Source organism: Pyxicephalus adspersus, chromosome 12, assembly GCF_032062135.1.
Source record: "Pyxicephalus adspersus chromosome 12, UCB_Pads_2.0, whole genome shotgun sequence".
NCBI lineage: Eukaryota > Metazoa > Chordata > Amphibia > Anura > Pyxicephalidae > Pyxicephalus > Pyxicephalus adspersus.
The window spans coordinates 12920285-12940489 of record NC_092869.1 but is presented as its reverse complement, the minus strand read 5'-3'; the positions used below and the strand labels follow the sequence as shown (position 1 = coordinate 12940489).

Sequence of the window (20205 nt, the reverse complement as noted above, 5' to 3'; positions counted from 1 at the left end):
GAACACTGAAACAATAAGAGGTTACTGGATACCCATGGCATAAACAACTGGGAGCACTAAATTTGCTGTGTTTTGCCACACCCCCTTTTTTACCACCCGGCTACAGCTTCCCACCACCCGGCTGAAAAAAATTTCTGGGGAGAACACTGAATATGTGAAGAACTAAGGCTTTTGTTTTTTTTTTACACAATCACTTCATTTGATTCAAAGGCTATTTCATGGGCTGGTGTGGGCAATTCCTTCGTTATGTCATTATCAATTAAGCAGATAAAAGGCCTGGAGTTGATTTGAGGGGGGAGGGGGGTGCTTGTATGTGGAAGATTATGCTGTGAACAGACAACATGCGTTCAAAGGAGCTCTCCATGCAGGTGAAACAAGCCATCCTTAAGCTGCAAAAACAGAAAAAACACATCCGAGAAATTGCTACAATATTAGGAGTGGCAAAAACTAGTTTGGTACATCATGAGAAAGAAACAAAGCACTGGTGAACTCAGCAACGCCAAAAGACCTGGACATCCACGGAAGACAACAGTGGTGAATGATCGCAGAATCGTTTCTATGGTGAAGAGAAACCCCTTCACAACAGCCAACCAAGTGAACAACACTCTCCAGTAGGTAGGCGTATCGATATCCAAGTCTACCATAAAGAGAAGACTGCACGAAAATAAATACAGAGGGTGCACTGCAAGGTGCAAGCCACTCATAAGCCTCAAGAATAGAAAGGTTAGATTGGACTTTGCTCAAAAACATTTAAAAAATCCAGCACAGTTCTGGAAAATCATTCTTTGGACAGATGAACTCAAGATCAACCTTTACCAGAATGATGAAGAAAAACGTATGGAGTAGGCGTGGAACAGCTCATGATCCAAAGCATATCACATCATCTGTAAAACATGGCAGAAGCAGTGTGATGGCTTGGGCTTGTATGGCTACCAGTGGCACTGGGACACTAGTGTTTATCCATGATGTGACACAGGACAGAAGCAGCCGAATGAATTCTGAGGTGTTCAGAGACATACTTGTCTGCTCAAATCCAGCTAAATGGCAGTCACATTGATTGGGAAGCATTTCATAATACAGATGGACAATGACCCAAAACATACAGCCAAAGCAACCCAGGAGTTTATTAAAGCAAAGTGGAATATTCTTGAATGGCCAAGTCAGTCACCTGATCTGAACCCAATTGAGCATGCATTTCACTTGTTGAAGACTAAACTTCGGACAGAAAGGCCCACAAACAAACAGCAACTGAAAGCCGCTGCAGTAAAGGCCTGGCCGAGCATTAAAAAGGAGGAAACCAACAATCCGCAGCATCCCGGGCAGACGCACACTTAATTATGGGCAAACAACGCAGAGCGAGAGTGGGGAAGTTCCCCCCCACCCAAGCGCTGCAACAGCACTCTCTTTAGCCCTCTACACGGGCCTATATTGGGGATCCCTCGCCAGCCTCCTCTCCGGCTTCCAAGATGGCGCCGACTATATCCCCGCACACGTGGCAGAGGGGAGAGAGAGATCGGGACCCGGCTGACACGGAGCTGCAGCCAGCGGATTACTCTGCAGATGACAGGGATTTGTCACCCTCCTCTTCCCACAGCCCAGAATCTCCTGCACTGGAGCCGGTGAGTCCTGCGGATCATAATGGGGGACTCTGCTCCCCTGCAGCTTCTCCCAGCGGGGTATTCACCCAGTCATCAGACCCCCTGGAGTTACTTAGGGGAGCCAGGGAGCCTACTGCATGCAGGAGGGGTACTGGTGTTAGAGCAGGCCACATATGTGGGGGGGATCGGGGATAACCTTGTGCCGGGTTCCCCCTCAAGCACTTTAGGTCCCCCCCCCTTTGGTTACTTCCCCAACTGTTTGTGGGGATTTAGTGGTGGAAACCCCTGGCTTAAAGGCCTGGCCAGGTCCTCATACGAGGAGGGAGAGAGGTCATCGCCCGTTGGAGGATTGCCCCAACCCCCTATGGCAGCAGTATTTACAATCTTTACCTACTAAGGATGACTTCCAGAAATTAGTAGCAGAAGTTCAGGCAACATGCTCTACTGAAATAGGGGCCCTGCGTGCTGATTTGCATTCCTTGGCTGGCAGAGTAGATGACCTGGATGAAAATGTACAACTGGCCAAGGAGGATATAACAACACTTTCACGCAAAGTAGGGGATAGTGATCAGAAAATAAGAGCTTCAACGTTCAATTGAGGACTTGGACAACAAATCTAGACGGAATAATATTAAAGGTATGGGGTCTCCCTGAGGCAACTCGAGATTCTGATCTTAAACCGGTCCTGCAAGCTTTTTTTTACCAGGGTGCTAGGGCGCCCAACCTCCCGTGAAGTTCAAATTTCTTTCTGTCGCGGCCCTGGGGGGGGGGGGGGGGCTCGGGGCTGTCCCTAATTTTTTCAGGGGCTGTCCCGATCTCTTCCTAGTGGCCTGACTGGCGGTGGTCGGCATCATTTTGTTGTTGATGGGATTTATTGATCAGTGTTCTTTGGCCCTTTGGGTCCATGGTCCCTATGGGAGGATCCATTCATCTGCCAGGCGAATTTGTTCCCTGCCCCCACCTTATAGGTGGCCAGGACCGGCAGATGTTGACTCCTCCCTACTCGCCGATAGGCGAGTACTCACCTACTGGCTTATATTTTTTTCTTGTTCACTGGTTTTATTTGTTGTTATTGGGGTGTTTTGTGACCCCTTCTCCCTTCCCCCCTATCTTGAATGTGACATGATGTGGAGCAGAACCTGGCTCTGGATGCTACCCTGCGGGTTTACCGAAGGATACTTTAATAAGTGGTGATTTTGGCTGTGGCATATTGGTTCCCTCTTACTTCTAATAGCTACTAGGATATTATCTTTTAATGTAAGGGGTTTAAACTCTTACACGAAGTGGAAATTTGCCCTGAGAGAGTTTAAACGCTTAGCTCCAGATATTGTCTTTCTGCAGGAGACTCATTTTGACAAATCCGGTTCATTTAACTTTGCCTCCAGACTTTATCCTCAGGCATACCTTGCTAATTCCCAGGGCAAGAAGGCGGCCGGAGTTGCAGTCCTCTTAAAGGACTCCCACAAATTTACACTGTCACGCTCTATTATAGATACTGATGGGAGATACATTATTTTTAATGGCGCAGTGCAGGGAGTGCCTATTACACTATGTAATTTATACGCCCCTAACACTAATCAAACTCACTTTATCAGTAAGGTACTGTCCCGCCTTCAAGATTTCAGCCATAGCTATTTGATAGTGGGGGGAGACTTTAACTTGATTTTCTCTCCCACTAGGGACAGGCATACTTTGCTCCACTCCCAGCCCCCGGCACAGGTGTCCAGGCAATCCAGAGTGTTTAGGCAATTGCTTAGGAAATATCAGCTTTATGACAACTGGCGGATTCACCACCCTTCTGGGAGACAGTATTCTTTTTATTCCCCCCGCATTGTACTCATACCCGAATTGACCACCTTTTCACTAACTCTCCGCTCCTGAGGAACAGTATCTCCGCGGAGATACATCCAATCGCTTGGTCTGACCATGCTCCCATTACACTGGATGTGACCCTCTCCCCCAAATCAGTGAGAGTCTGTCACTGGAGACTGAACGATTATCTAATAAAACATCTCGACTCTAAATTGTCACTTTCTACAACGTTAAAGTCCTTCTTTAGGGAAAATGAAGGCACTGTGGCTCATAATTCCACGCTCTGGGAAGCCCAAAAAACTGTATTTAGAGGACATTGTATAGCCCTGGGTTCCCGCCTTAAGAGGGACTCTAATTTACAGCGGACGCTTGTGACACAGGCCTTAAAGTCTGTAGAGGCAAAATACACAGCGAAACCGTCCTTGGACCTCTTGAGGGAACTAATCACCCTCAGGTCTCGGCTGAGGGCCCTGGAATTGAGGAAGGTTAGCAGGTGGATGCAGCGTATCGGTCAACAATACTATTATAAGGGTGACAAGGCGGACACACTGCTGGCCCGTAAACTGAGGGATATGCAGGTCCACTCCTCTCCTGGGGCGGTTAGAGATGAGAGCGGGAAGGTGCGGTACATCCCCTCCCACATCGCCTCCTGTTTTGAGACCTATTATTCACAATTATACCAAACGGTTCACTGTGCCCAAGCTCCTCTAGGGTAGATCATTGAGGCCAAACAGATTCGTATCTGGCACGGGTGGTCCTCCCTAGGACTGAGTCGGATCACCTGGAGCAACTTAACCCCATTACGGAAGAGGAACTCGCAAAAACTATTGCCCAATTGCCTTCCTCTAAAGCTCCTGGCCCGGACGGTTTGCCCTACTTATACTACAAAACGTTCCTATCAGAGCTTTCCCCACATCTCCTGAATCTTTTTAATGATTTTTTGAAAGGCAAGCTGATCCCCCCCTCTATGTTGGCTTCTCATATAACAGTGATACCGAAACCGGGCAAGGACCCATTGGATTGCCCGAGCTATAGACCAATAGCCCTTCTAAACTCTGACTTAAAAATTTTTACAAAAATTTTGGCCTCTCGGTTTTCCAGGTTTCTTCCCTCTCTCATCCACTGGGATCAAACGGGCTTTATTCCGTACAGACATGCGGGCGACAATACTAGACGAGTTGTCAACATTATTGATATTATTAATAAACGGAAGACCCCGTGTCCCTGATACTTAGCCTAGATGCCGAAAAGGCCTTTGACCGCCTCAGTTGGCCCTTTATGCTAGCCCTGTATTAGTTGGACTCAGTTGGCCCTTTATTAAAGCTGAAATGTGGTAATGTACAGAACCAAAATTAGAAAAACGTTGTCTCTGTTCAAATATTTATGGCTCTAACTGTACATGACTTTTTTTATATAATCCATATCCTTTTTAAAGGGAGGTTAAAGAAACAGAATAAAGTCACCTCAAAAACTAGTCTATTAGCATATCGATAAAAATATAAATGAAATAAAATGATCCTTTAAAAGTGACATCTTTATGTGGCCTAATGAAGAGATAGATAGCACTGTAGTTAAAGCTTTAATTTTTATGTTGTGGCAGTAACAAGGTATAAAACTTGCAGCTTCTAGTTTGCCCATATGCTGGAGATCTGGCTCTAGACTTTGCAGCAGCTATATAAACCTGTCCCATTTATCTCTATTGGCCTCACATTAACAAGTGTCTTGTGATTATCTACACCCTCAGAAATCCCAGGACATCCATGCTGCTTTTCAGGATAAACAACAGAGAGAAAACAAGATTATGGATCTTCTCTAGACACAAACTTGAAAGGGTTTAGCTTTAAGCATTTCTGGCTTTACAGTAATGCACACAACAGTTTCAACTCATAAAATTTACATAAGCCATGAAAGTGCAGGCAAATAAAATTATCTGGAATGGTAAGTGAGGTACCAATGGGACACCAGAATTAAAGCTGGCTACATGTTACCCACCATACATACATAATATAATTAAATGTAGGCTGAATGGTAACTTTTCTTCTTTACATGAAGAATAAAAATATCAAAATGTAATGTGTTCACCCACTTTTTACAATAAAAACCATTCCAGTTCACCTGGGATGGATAAGGATTCAAATATAAAATTTATAAATATTGGCTCTAAGATAAACACACAAAATTAGACCTGAGGGTAACTGTAGTTAAACTTAGTAAATTGTACAAAAAGAAACTAACACCGTACAACTTTACAAATCTACACCTTACCAGGAGCCTTCACTGTGGCTACATAAACAGGATGGGAACACATCATGCCATCACCCAGAAGAGTGGCAAGAGCAAAATGGAATGGAGTATTTATAAGGGGGCAGCCACAGGGAGCAGAGGGACATATCAAAGCAAAAGTTGCATTTTTTTTTTGACCTAACCCATTTACTAACAACTCGAACAGAAAGCCTTGTGTTGGGAGAACCACACTAACCAGCCATACAAGAATATATCAAGTAATTCTCAATAAAAAAAAAAAAAAGAATTCATGAAGAAATGTAGTTTGACAAGAGCTAAAAGACATAGCTAATATTTGTGAAATTGCCCATGATTAGAGAATTACCTTATTGTCTCTGCAAAACTCACTCGCCGAGAGCTTTTTCTCCGTTTTTCAAAAGTTGACTCCTGTAGGTAAGAACATTTTGTCACTGAAACAAACATATGTTTAAACTAATTATAAATTAATAGCTACAAGGGAAAGTCCTATGCTTCTTCAGTCTTTCATATGCCCCATCTCTCAGGCTCCTCCCTAATTAATGGTTCTGTAGAGGTACATTTCACATTGGACATTGTTTGTCATGTCAACCTAAACACCGTACAAATTGTTCACACTTTTGTTATATCAATTTTTGTCACTTTCCCCAGGATAGAGTGGACAGCAAGGACTAGGTGGCCATCTCTGAAAATATCATTGTACCTTGCAACATCCATCTATAATAATAGAATACTAAAAAAATAAAAATAAAAATTAGGCTTAGCAAACATATGGCTCTATACAACATTCATACCACATTCACTTAAAACTCCTCTCTTTCCTATTCTGATGCATGGTTTTAACTTCAGCAGGTCGCCTTGACAATGTCTACATACCTAAATGCTCTAAATTGTGGCCATGTTGAGTGGATGATTAGATATTTGTGCTTACAAGCAGTTGGATGGAGGTACCTAGTAAAGTGGTTGGTAAGTGTGTATATTTACACACACACACACACACTTTTTTTTAACAACATACACAGAGACATGTTTTTTTTAACAACATAAGGTGGCAATACAGCTGAAAATTCTCCCAAATGCACCAACATAAAGCTTAAGGAGTAACTTAAATGAAAAAAAAAAAATTAAAATTTGCAAGTCGATACGGAAGGTTTTTGTTGGAAGAAAAAAAATGTAGTTCGTATGTAAATATTCTACTCAAGGCTAGTAGACTTGGTAAATATTCTACTCAAGGCAAGGCTAGTAGACTTATCTGACCTGATGAAGCTCGTTTCCATTTCCCAGATCTTTAAGGGGACTTCTTGGAGCTTTCAGAATCTGTAAAACAAAAAAAAAAAAACATATTAAAAAAAAATGAAAACAAAAAAAAAAAGCAGTACATGCATACCATGGACAGCTGCCTTTCTCACTTTCTCACTCAGCTTTGACTAAAATATTGCTCATAGATAGATCATAGATTTTATATGCTTGAGCAGATTGTAGATACATACAGCAGTTGTGTAGCATAGTGATGATCTTGTTGCAACTTACAAAATATTATTTGATTGTGTAGACAAAGTAGATTTCTATCATTCCTTGCCATTAAATATATTTTTATATAATAAAAACATAATATACAAGTTTTATTTATAATATATAAACAATATAATACATACGTTTTTGTGCCCAGAGTTCAGCTTTAATGATTGTCTATTAAAAGGGCATATTTTGTTTGGATACTTTTGAAAATGTAATTGTTAGAGGAACTTCACCAAATAATACATATAAAATGACAATGGTGACTAAAATGTGCAACATAATTACCGACGAAAGTCGTCTACGGCTCCTTCGTTCAGTTAGATCGCTGAAAAGAAATAAAACGGGGAAATAATAAATCTAAAGGATGTTATTTTGCATTCAAACAGAACTATATACCACATATCCTCTGCCCTGTTTTTTCCTTTTATTGGCCACAGTAAAGGACTGAACTGTTCTCCTGCCTGACAACCATAAGGTTTAAAGATTGTTGTATTTAACATCCCCTGCAACATAGGGAATGTAAAGGTCTGTAACATGGTAGTCCAACATTTCCAAAACGCCCAAAGAGCCAAAATACCCAAATCAAAGTTTGCAGCATGGGCAAGCTGTACCTTATAGTGACAATGGAGGAGATACATTTAACAAGCACCTAGTTGATGTATATTCCGTGCGCAAATGCTGCTACATTTGTGCTAACAAAATATTTATAGCTCATGGAAAAGCACACAGTCCAGTGCACTGAATGCAGTGACCAAAAGTAAAACGAAAAATTAACAAAGCCCAGCATACAAAACATAGGCCTTAGGTATTAAAGTAGCATACAGCCCACGCACAGAGAATGGAGTTCAGGAATATGAAATGTACATAGGAAGGTTCAGAAACACAGTTAACACAACCACATATGATTCATTCATTCCCTGTCCCCTTCACACTGTGAAACATTTCTAGAATGCATAATCACAAACATACATTCACACACAGTTGTGTTCATAACAATGGCAGTGTATTTAAAAAAGTGAATAAAGTTCAAATTCCGCATAATGGATTTATTTCTATACATGTAAATAAATGCATTGGGAACACTGCACATCCTATTCGAAATCTAAGCATGGGGAAACATTTATCACATTTGTGTTATTCATTTACAGAATGTGAAAGAAAGGGAACATTAGGCTGTTCAAAATAATAGCAGTGTGGAAATTAATTAGCGAGATCATTCATTTTGTAAAAAAACAGATGTCAGTTATGGCCCTTATTTAAGGAAGGAAAGCAGCAAATTCTGTACATGCGGAGTATACTGCATTTCAGTATACTGCAGTTCCAGACATTTTTTTTAGAAGAACAGCGTACTTTGACTAAAAAGTTGTTTGGAAAGGGGAAAACATAGAAAGAAGTGCAGAAAATGATAAATATGATATGATGGCTAGAAGAAAAGCAAAGACTCAGTTAATGATCAGCTCCAGGAAGATCAAAGAAGCTCTAAAAAGACATGTGCTAAAGAGGCTACAGTTTGCCACATTGACAAAGCCTAAAGCAAAATGGTAAACATTTTGTAGACTGATGAAAGTGGGTGGGTGTAGGGGCCAGACATAGCTTGTCAGACAGCCTGCAAACACTGAATTTAGGCTACAGTACAATGTGAAAAAAGTGAAGCATGGTGGAACAAGCATTAGGATATGGAGATGTTTCTCGTACTATGGTGTTGGGCCTATGTATCACATACCAGGGACTATGGATCAGTTTAAAAACATCAGAATATTTGAAGGGATCATACTGTCTTATGCCAAAGAGGATATGTCCTTGAAATGGGTGATTTAACAAGACAAGGACCCCAAACATCAGAAAACGAGCAAAGTCTTGAATCCAGACCAACAAGATTGAGGTTTTATGGTGGTCAGCCCAATCCCCAGATCTGAATCCAATAGACTTGGGGGGTGACACAAAAAATGTTGTTTGTGAGGCAAAACCAAGAAATGCAAAAAATTGTGGTGTATAGTTCAATTTTCCTGGGCTGGAATACCTGTGTACAGGTGCCAGAAGTTGGTTGACTCCATGCAACAAAGATGGGCAGCAGTTTTCAGAAACAGTGGTTATATAACTAAATATTAGTTCAGTGATTCAAAGGGAAAGCAAATTCCTAAAAGCTTTTCAGTTTATACAGTGAATGTTTGAGTTTGTAAAGAAGAATACAGACACTATTTTTTTTTTTTTTTTAAAGCCTATTACCTTTTCTTCAGCTTCTGAAAAGGAATAATACAAACGTACTTTTCGTTTTTTCTTCAGGTTTTAATTTGCAATAGTATGTGCAGTGTTCCCAATGCATTTGTGTGTATGAAAATAAAAAGAATTTTAAGGATTTTGTTTTGTTACTTTTTTTGTAAACATACTGCTATTATTCTGAACACAACTGTACATATAGCCATATACTCACACAGACAAATATATGCCCACGTGCGCACCCTCAAACCAACAGACACTTAGATTTCACAGTCATGCCTTTTCAACTCCTTGTGTTTCGGCAGGTGACATGATCCACAGTAGAACCCAGTAGAGGAAGTGAATAATTAAAGAATTCCTATACAGGATTTGGTGCAAGTTACAGCAGCAAGAGTGCTGTGTATGAGACTGTGGTCAAAGCTAAACACGGGGTTCTGGCCTGTGGGCCATATGTTGGGAAAGCCAGGTCTAATATATAATATACAAGGAAGAATATTGTTGTGGAATTCCAAAGTATGGAACATAGAGCACAGCATATACAGTGAACCAGTCCAATGCATAGAATGTACAGCACAGCTTATGGATTGTGTCAGTGAGTGTTTCTCAAACTTTTTAATATGGAGGAACCCTTTGAAATATCTTTTATGCCTTCAGGAAACCAACTGTATGTGGCTACCCTTGTCAGTAAGTCTACATACAGCATAATACGAGAGACTGAAAAAACTAATGATACAGACAAAACATTCAATAACACACAGAGTATGGAATCTACCATCTGAAATTGTGTATAACCCTTACCTGCCCTGAAGAACAGATTTGTTGTCCATTTTTATTATACCACTGACCTAATGGGAAAAAAATGGGTACAATAAGACCACGCTATAATAGATGCTGAAGAAAACACAGACAAGAAGTAATGACTTATTGCCAGGTAAAATAATTGCACATAAACTTGGATAACCATTTTAAACCCATGACAAAATATCCCACCATTTTCTAGTTATTATATAATGCACATTTATCTAAATTTGAACCAACTGAAATTTTATTATGCATTATCTCTCTCTATAGAGGGCGTGGCGCTTTGTCGTCCCCATTGGAAAGCAACAGCGGTAGCTTGTGTCAAACATTTAGTGATTCTGGACGGTGGATCGCTAGCCAATATCAGAGGACAGCTGTACAGACATTTTTTACTGAGAATAGATGAATTTCCTCTCAGAGGATAAAAATCTATTGTCTGTACACAGTTTAAAGCTATATTCAGATTGGTATTGACAACAGCAGTTTCTGTGTTGTGCTCATGTGGTTCCCGAGGGCAGTTGCTTAGCTTCCCGCACTGCTGTGCCGGTTCTTAAAGAATCTGTGTTTAAACATTTTTCAGCAGGCAGCAGAGGGTGGTACTGAACTATCGTTCTTTATAGACAGCTGCAGGAAAGGTAAAATCCAGTTACTTTACAACTACCCAAAGCGCCAAAAACCCCACAAATTTACATACTGAGCCATATTCCAGCCACCACAAATTTGATAAATATTTGTTTTAAGTTACTCCATCACAACAAGCAAAATTAGAATTTTGCCATCTGGTCAGCTTCAATAAAAGATTCCACTAATTGGAACATTTATTTTTATTTACTACCTTGTTTAACAGTGGCACGGTATAATTTGATATGATTTATATGCAGAACTATAGCAAAATAATTTTTTTGTACTGTTTTCTGTGTTCTTGTGCAAAAAATTCACCCCTAATCCTCCCGGCATACTTACAGATTGTTTAAGTAATGGACATAAAGAAATAAAAACCTGAACAGTTTAAAGCAGGGGTCGCCCACACCCGGTCCACGAGAGTGCCGAGACTAGCGGTTTCCAACACACTTATAGGGGGGGTGGTCACCGGCCAGAGCTGGGGACCATGTCTCTCATATGTATCGCAGGCTCAGGGCGGGTTCTGGCATCATGACGTTATTCTGGGAGAAGTTTTCCCGTTATTCTGGGGAAGTCTTCCCATATGAGCGACACATGGCTCCCCCTGCATGCACAGTCCGGGGTCTGTAAGTTTAGTGGTCTGTAGGTCCACTGAAAAGGTTGGGGACCACTGGTTTAAAGAATAATTGAACATACGCACAAATGTGCTCTGTTAACTCCCCAAAGTGTCAAAAAAAAAACAAAAACAAACTTAAGCCCACTACCTAGAAGTCCCGATAGAGATCTGATCACTTTGGCCTAGCACCCCTCCGATCCATGCTGGTAGGGAGTAATGAGGTAGCCAGGAAGTGAGGCCATTCCTGCAAATTATGGTTGCTAGGGGACAGGATTCTAATAGTCGGAGGGGCTTCCAACATCACAGCAAAAGATTCTCACTACCCCATTTTCTGACCACCTCCTAGCCTAACAATGTTTAAGGATTGAAAATTCTATAGGTGCCACAAATATGAGTTTGAAATGAGGTCTCCCATCTATCATGTAGGGAAGATCAGAGTGCCAGGAAAACTATCCAACTATTACTACATGCAGTGCAGACCCACTAGTATGTGCTACAGATACAGAACACATGTCACAGCTCCTCTAGGGCATAGTAAAGCTCCGCTGATTGCGCTCCTTCCTGATTGGCTGAGGAAAGGGGAATCCTTATGATGCTTGAGCTGTCATCAGGGTTTCCTATTTCTCAGACAATCACAGAGCACTAGTGATGAATGGGCACAAGTCTCCCCATTCAAGTCTAGTGCTGAGTGGCTGAGAAACGGAAAACCTCAGCCAATCACAAAGCACTAGAGGTGAATGGGAAGCCTTGTCCTCATTTAACCTCCAGTGCCTGGGGATCCCTCACTGTCAGGAGTCATCCCAGGGCTGTGCTCATGTCATGAATGCAGCCGTGGGAATCATCCTGTCATTGGGATAAGAAGTTTAGTTACACAAAACACACATTTAATAAAATAGTTTAACATTAAAGCCGCATCCTATTTTTTTTTTTTTTTAACATTAACCATTTCAGGGAATGAGTAAAGGGTTTTATGTACCCCTGTACTTATTCCCCAGGGTGGGGTGGTAGAGATCTGGGAGTCTCCTTATCAAAGGGGGCTTCCAGATTCCAAAGTCCTGCTAAAAACGCTTATAAAAGCCCTAATTGTTTTCAAAGGAAGCTTTCCACTTGTAAAAAGCTTAAGACCACTTGTAAAAGCCTCTATTGAGTTCAACAGGAGCATTTTCAAGCGTTTTCACACGTTTTGGGGCGTTTTCAAATGTTTACCCTGCGTTTTAATTTTAAAGATAAAGCTCATAAACGTGCCTGAAAAAAACATCCTGAAGTAGATTAGTTTATTGGAACGCATGAGAATTTCAAACATGGGCTTTAAAAGCCTCAGAATAAACGCTGGGGAAAACATCCGTGTAGACTAAGCCATAAATCAGGTTGTCTACCATTTTATGTAAAGTGAAATTTCTGAGTTTAGGTACACTTTAACATTAATGTGATTTTGGATGGTTTTGAGGATTTTAAAATTACAAAGTAAAAATAAACCCCATAACTCCCTCTGTATACTCTGCTAACCAGCCAGTTGGTTTTTCTGACCAATTTTTTTGTATCGACGTGTATGCAGCAATGGTGCAAATCTTTTTGATTAACATTTTAGTGGCTACTTAATTATGACAGCAAGTTTTTTTTTTAATTTTTAAACGTGACCCTGATTGGTCTGATCAATTTAGAACCTTGTAATTCTACCATACTATGTATCCCAATCTTATGAAGCAGAATTTATACTGCGAAACGTGTCATCGCTAAGAGACTCCAAATAGCTGATCTTTATGCATTTGTCACCTATGACAAAAATTATTTTTATGTAAATGGCTTTTGTACGATGGCGCACCGGCAATGACACTCATGCGCCTTCTTTTCTTGACCAATCACAAAACTCTTTGTATTCTATGGCCAGGGACCAGCCAAGGAGGGAACGCGGCATACAATCACAGAGGTGAAACAAAAACTTCAAAAGCACCCTGACCATATTGTAAATGTATCTTCTTTGTAGCATTACCATTTATTATTAATAAACATAAAAAGGAAATATTCAGATCAGAAATGAATGCAGCCAGCAGAGCAGAGGGATTACATGGCTGACTTATGTAATATTACCCAGGGAACATATAAAACACAAGCAGCTCCCACATGCATCTGTTTTATTACCAATATCACTGACAACACTCTGCAGGGCCTGGGGAACTACAAGTCTCAGCCAGGCTGCAGGAGAGCATGCCGGGAAATACTTGCGCTTCCTCGTTTTTAAAACTTGCAAAGGGCTGAGTGTATACAATATGAAGACCGCTTGCTTTATTACATTGGCCGGGCTTTTATTAACCCGCGAGTACCTCAGAAAAATATCTAACACCCGCCTATGCCCGTTACCTCACAGCCCTCCCTTTTCGCGGGCTCCGGTTCCGTGCCTCAAATCCCCAACAAGTCCGTCACACCGCAGAAACCAGGTCCATTTTCAAATTTAACCGCCACTCTCCTGTACACACTGACCACGCCTCTCTCTACTTTCATTGGGCGGCTCTTTGACCCGCCCATTACATCCTGTTTGCCTTTTTACTTGTCTGCCTTGTTACTGTATATAGATTGCAGACATTGCGGTGCGATAATGAGCGAGGACAACAAATACAACACACATTCATTAAAATTAACGTATTTTCTAATGTTGTTACTGGAAAATATAATTTGATTTCTTAGGATACAGCGAGCAGTCACATACCCGAACATGACGAGGTGGCCGAGTGGTTAAGGCGATGGACTGCTAATCCATTGTGCTCTGCACGCGTGGGTTCGAATCCCATCCTCGTCGAAATGTTTATTTTTTTTTTTTTTTAATTTAACTATCTTATTATTTTCTGACATGGTACTTAAATTTACACATAGTATTTAATTCTTATATGTTTTTTAATCGTACAAAAACACTATAAAACGAATGTGCATATATACATTTATTTATAACCATAGATACATTTAAAACTATTTTCAGTTCTTGAAACAATTTCATCCAATTATCATTTATAAATTGAGCCCTTTGTGCCACTATCAATATAGCAATACTTGTGTCACCATCAATATATCAATACTTTTGTCACAATCAATAAATCAAATCAATACTTGTGTGACTATCACTAAATCAATACTTGTGTCACTATCAATAAATTAATACTTGTGTCACTATCAATATATCAATACTTGTGTCAAATACTTGTGTCACTATCAATGTATCAATACTTGTATCACCATCAATATATCAATACTTGAGTCACTATCAATAAATCAATTCTTGTGTCACTATCAATATAGCAATACTTGTGTCACTATCAAAAAATTAATACTTGTGTCACTATCGATGTTTTCAGGATATACTGGTGAAAAAACATTTTTAATACTGAACAATTGGATAGCATATTCAATACCTATTAATTAATTAAATTGATCGTAATAGATAATAGAAAAAAAAGCAAACTTTTACCAAAAATTTACATTTTTACATTGGATTCCATTAGAAAATGCACAGCAAACCACAACAGTACTGCACTGGGAAGGCGCATTGGGGTCCCATCCAGAATGACATTTATTCACACTATTGCATTACAATAATAAGTGAGCTACTGCTGCCCAAAATTACACATGCACAATTGTAGGTCTGTTGAGGAACATTGCAGTCTATTCTTATAATTTGGTTTACTCAGTGTAAGGTAAAGTTAGTGCCAACAGGGCTTTTATTACCCTGGATACAAAATGTCAAAATATTTGTGCAGCTCTTACAACTTTTCAGTCATGTAGTTTGATGATATCCATGCCGTAGAACAGTAGTCGCCAACCTTTTGGACCTCAAGGACCACTATTATTAATAATAGTATTAAACAGGATTTATATAGCGCCAACATATTATGCAGCGCTGTACATTAAATAGGGTTGCAAATCACAGACGAATACAGACAGTGACACAGGAGGAGAGGACCCTGCCCTGAAGAGCTTACAATCTAGTAGGTGGGTGATTAACCCACAGTCGGAGGGGAGATATGTAGTGGTGGAAAGTAGTGACAGTTTCGAAAGACAGAAGAAGATTGGTAGGCAAGTTTGAAAAAATGGGTTTTGAGTGCTGTTTTAAATAAGCAGAAAGTAGGAGCAAGCCGAATAGGACAAGGAAGACCATTCCAGAGAATTGGGGCAGCTCTAGTCTTGTAGCCATGCGTGTGATGAGGTTATGGGTGAGGAAGTCAGTTGTAGGTCATCGGAGGAGCGGAGAGAGCAGCTGGGGGAGTATTTTTTTACCAGGTCAGAAATGTAAGTGGGACAAGAACTGTGGAGGGATTTGAAGGCAAAGTACAGAAATTTTTTTCTAAGGTGAAATGGAAGCCAATGTAGAGATCTGCAAAGAGATGCAGCGGAAGAGGAGCGGTGGAAAGGATGGATGAGTCTGGCTGCATAATAGATTGTAGAGGAGAGAGTCCGGTTAGTGGAATACCAGAGAGTAGGATGTTACAGAAGTCCAGGCGAAAGATGATAAGAGCGTGTACAAAGTTTGTTGGTCTCAGGGGACAGGTAGGGGCGGATTTTGGAGATGTTGCGCAGGTGAAAGTGACAGGACCTGGAAATGTTTTGAATATAGGGAGTAAATGAGAGGGCAGAATCAATGGTGAGGCCAAAACAACATAGCTGAGGGAAGGCCGAATAACAGTGTTGTTAACAGTTAGGAATATGGCAGGAGGAGATTTGGATATTGAAGGGGGGAAGATGATGAGTTTGGTTTTATCTAGGTTTAGTTTCAGGAATCGGTCAGACATCGGTAATGATATGGCTGACAGGCCGCATGAGACCTCATCCAGGAGACAAGTCAGGGATAGACAGAAAGATTTGAGTTTCATCATCATAAAGATGGTACTGTAAGCCAAAGGAGGATATGAGACTACCGAGAGACGAGGTGTACAGGCAAAAGAGAACCGGTCCAAGGACTGTGTCTTGGGGAACACCAACAGGAAGAAGAGTAGAACAGGAGGAATTACCATTGAAAGAATCTTGAAAGGAGCGGTCAGACAGATAGGAAGCAAGCCAAGAGAGAGCAGTGTTACTGATACCAATGGGGAGCATGATTTGTAGTAGAAAGGGGTGATCAAAAGTGTCAAAAGCAGAGGAAAGATCAAGGAGAAGGAGGAGGGAAAAGTTCCCTTCGAGACTTAGCTCTGATGAGGTCATTGGCCACTTTAGTAAGGGCTGTTTCGCTGGAATGGGCAACTTGAGAGCCAGACTGGAGAGGGTCAAGGAGAAAGTTGGTTCTCAGGTAATCCCTGAATCTTTTGTAGACAAGGCGTTCAAGAAGTTTGGAGACATATGGGAGAAGGGAGATAGGAGGGTAGCTAGAATGTAGGGAGGGGTCCAGTGATGGTTTCTTCAGGATAAGGAGAATTATGGCATGTTTAAAAGTGGAGGGGTAGATACCAGTAGAAAGGTAGAGGTTAAATAGTTTGGTTAGGGTGGGGGCCAGGGTGGAGGAATGGGCACGGAGTAGATCAGGAGGAATTGGGTCAAGCGGACAGGTAGTAGACGGAGATGATGACAGAAGAGACTTCGTTCACAGTAACAGGGCTGAGGGAGGCCATTAATGATTTACAGGTGGATGGGGTGGGTATGGTTGGAGTGGCTCGATGAGCAGAAATATCACGTCTGATTTTGTCAGTTTTCTCTCTCTAAAGTAGCGGCTATGTCTTGGGCTGTAAAGGTTGTTGTGGGGGGAGCACGTGTGGGGTTTAAGAGGGAGTCAATTGTTGAAAAGAGGCTGCGTGGGTTGGAAGCCTGGGAGGAAATGGCACCTGTGAAGTAATTTTGCTTGGTGACAGTGAGTTCAGTGTTTAAGCTTTGTGGCTTGACTTTGTAGTCCATAAAGTCCACTAAATTTACAGACTCCGGGCCGTGCATGCGTGGTGAGCTGTGTGCCACTCAAAGAGGAAGACACTTCCCCTATAGTGACGTCATGAAGCCAGAACCTGCCCACGCTCAGACCTGTGATGGGGGACTGGGTGGGTTGTGTCCAGAGACACAATCCGCCCACTGCCCTGACCCTCAGGACCATATGGGGGACATGGTCCTTCTCCTGACCCCGCTAGGGGGTGACCAGCCAGAGCCGCAGACCACAAACCTTTTTTTTCATGGACACGATTACTGCCCTAGAGGATACAGTAGAGAAATAGTAGCCGGTTCTGGCTTTGTGGAACTTTTCCTAAAATGTGTTGAGGTCCAGTCTCCCATCAAATAATTCAACCTGTTATATTTTCCTGAACCATGGAAGTGCAGTGTGTGTGTTTTTATTTCTCCTGCATGAATTCTAAATCCCTACTCATAAGCTTAGCTAAGTTTAGCTAAACTAGCAAAGTAGGTAGGTGATGCAAGTGTTTGGTTTGGGCTAGGAAGCCAGGTGTATGGGGAAGCCAGACTAGCTAGAAAGGTAGACAGGTGCAAATAAAGGGTCAGGTTTCAGCTGCATCTGGATCCCTTGCTAGCTAGCTAGCTAGGCCCTCCTTGTTAGCCAGAAAGGAGCAGGTACTTGAACTGGGCTAGCCAGCAAGGGAGTCAGAAGTGAGTATTATGTCTGGGCTATCCTACATGGGAACTAGGAGCAAATGAAGGGCCAGCTCCATGTGTAAAAGGCTGCCTTGCTGGGTAACCCAGACCCAGCATTTGCACCTGGCTCCCTTACTGGTTAGCAAACTCCCACAACTTGCACTTGGCAAGCCAGTAATGAAGCCAGGTGCAGGATGGCCTACAAAGTTTGGATGCATTGGGGGAAGTTTAGCTAAAACCTATGACATTTTTTAAAGACATGCAGAAGATCTCTTCTTTTGTAGAAGATCTTCTGGAAGCAGGGGTGAAAGAGTCATTACCCACAAAATAGGAAAACAGTCAGCAGCTATCAGATCTTACTTTGAAGTAAATCAAAGAGTTTTGCACATTCCTATTAGTCTTCTATCAGTCAACTGATTTTTCTTCCTCCTTGTTAGGTTACATGTCTCTGCCCGTTGTTTTACTGATTATAGGTTTAGCATTATTATTATTTCAGGAAATTTTAATGCAATATTATGTTTTACAACAAGTTCATTGGTTCCCAACCTTTTGAACATGGGGGAAGCCCTTGAAAAAACTTTCAGTTCTTCAGTGAACCCATTAAAACTACTGTAACCACAGCTCACAGTACATTATTGTGGTAGTCAGTAGGAAGAATTCTTGCATTGCAGGTCATTGAAGAATGTCACCCTTACAGAAAGCCAAAAGGATCATTGGAATCTGTTAAACTGACCTTAAAGTCATACATTGCTTATTGCTCAAGAATCCCCTTGCAACCTTTGGAGGAAACATAGTTGAGAGACACTGATTTATATTACAGAATGTGAAAAACTGTTTTCTTCACCCTCTCAGATATTTGAGATCTAGATTGTTAATCATCAGATCCATCATGTGTTAAGATATCTGGTGATTTCCTATAGAAGGTTGCAAAATCTGATGTCATCAGACTTAACTACCAAGTAAACAGTTGTTCAGCAGAAAGCAGCAGCAACTTCTTTAGTTGCCAATCCATCCAAAGGTGGAAAACAGCTACACGCTGGAAAATATGGTTCTCCAAGGTGAGACCGGCACATACACCTTCAGAGCCTACAAGCTTTTGTACCTAAATGGTGCAATTTAAACTGGATTCACAGTACATGTGATCCCCTCTGCTCAGGTTGATTAATTTGTCTTTACATTTTCTTTTCACAATGAATTATGCTTGTTTTCATTTAAATATAAACTCAGCACTACCTAATGGACAAATTGAGAATGACACCTACAAACAAACAGCAAATGCAGAGGTTACATAATCAGTGGATACCCAGTTGAGGATCATGGTGGTCAGCAGAGAAGATGACAGCTTCAGAGGATGCAGCAGTGACAGGATCTGGAATCAGCAATTAGGATGTGTAAACTTATTATACCTTATATATAAGCTTATTATACCAAAAATTCACCCCAACAACCAGTTTATTTCAGTTTTAATACCCTTTCAATTACATTCACACAGAATCATGAAACAAGCACTTTGGTTGAACAAATCACTATGCAAATTGATAACAAATATACCCCTTAGTTTGCCAAACCAATGGGTGTGCATTAGAGATAATTGTCATTTATTAATAAAATATTGGTTTTCGCTTTCTGTATTGCAGTGCTACTGATTTCATGCTTTTAAATGTCACCATTGGGAGACATGAAGAGCATTTTCACCTATAATAAATAATGTCTATTATTAGCAAGATTACATTCAAAGACATGATTTGGCTCCTACTACTTTTATGGTGTACAGATCCCTGTGTAATTACCTGTTTGTAAATAGCTTCGTTATATGTTTTTAGTAGGTCTCTTGTCTTGTACTCCTCATGTGTTTATCTGTGGTTTTTATCCAGTCCCTGAGAATAGGATATTGATCATATTATGGCCCTAAGATTATATAGCAACTGAATGACAAATATAAAAATCTTTGCCTAACATGACCATTTTCTGTATCCATGGCTCACAAGACAAATGCGAACAATAAAACACTTACCGGTAAATCTGATTCTGATACCCGTCAGCCTTACCGTTATTGTTAAAAAAAAACAAAAAAAAAAAACTCTAGGGACTGGAGAAAGATATATGCACAGAACGATTACACTGCAGAACACACTTGGAGGTGGGGAGCCTGGGTCTCAATATAGTAATTTTATTTGTAAATAATGTAAATGCATTTATTAACAAATTGCATTAGAA

General features: G+C 40.9%; 1 protein-coding gene and 1 non-coding gene across 2 annotated transcripts in view; one reads left to right on the top strand and one right to left on the bottom strand.

Moving 5' to 3' along the window:
* Positions 1 to 13910, bottom strand: part of KNL1 (kinetochore scaffold 1) — a 44693-nt gene extending 30783 nt beyond the window's left edge. Inside the window, exons 1-5 of the mRNA XM_072427697.1 lie at positions 13801 to 13910; positions 10203 to 10249; positions 7473 to 7512; positions 6927 to 6986; positions 6019 to 6080 (exon numbers count right to left, since the gene is read on the bottom strand). Coding sequence (XP_072283798.1) covers positions 6019 to 6080; positions 6927 to 6986; positions 7473 to 7512; positions 10203 to 10231 — 191 coding nt within the window. The 5' untranslated portion in view covers positions 10232 to 10249; positions 13801 to 13910. The remainder of the gene's footprint in view (positions 1 to 6018; positions 6081 to 6926; positions 6987 to 7472; positions 7513 to 10202; positions 10250 to 13800) is intronic.
* Positions 13911 to 14154: 244 nt separating this feature from the next.
* Positions 14155 to 14236, top strand: TRNAS-GCU (transfer RNA serine (anticodon GCU)). The gene has a single exon. It is a non-coding gene; the product is annotated as a tRNA-Ser (tRNA).
* The last annotated feature ends 5969 nt before the right edge of the window (positions 14237 to 20205 follow it).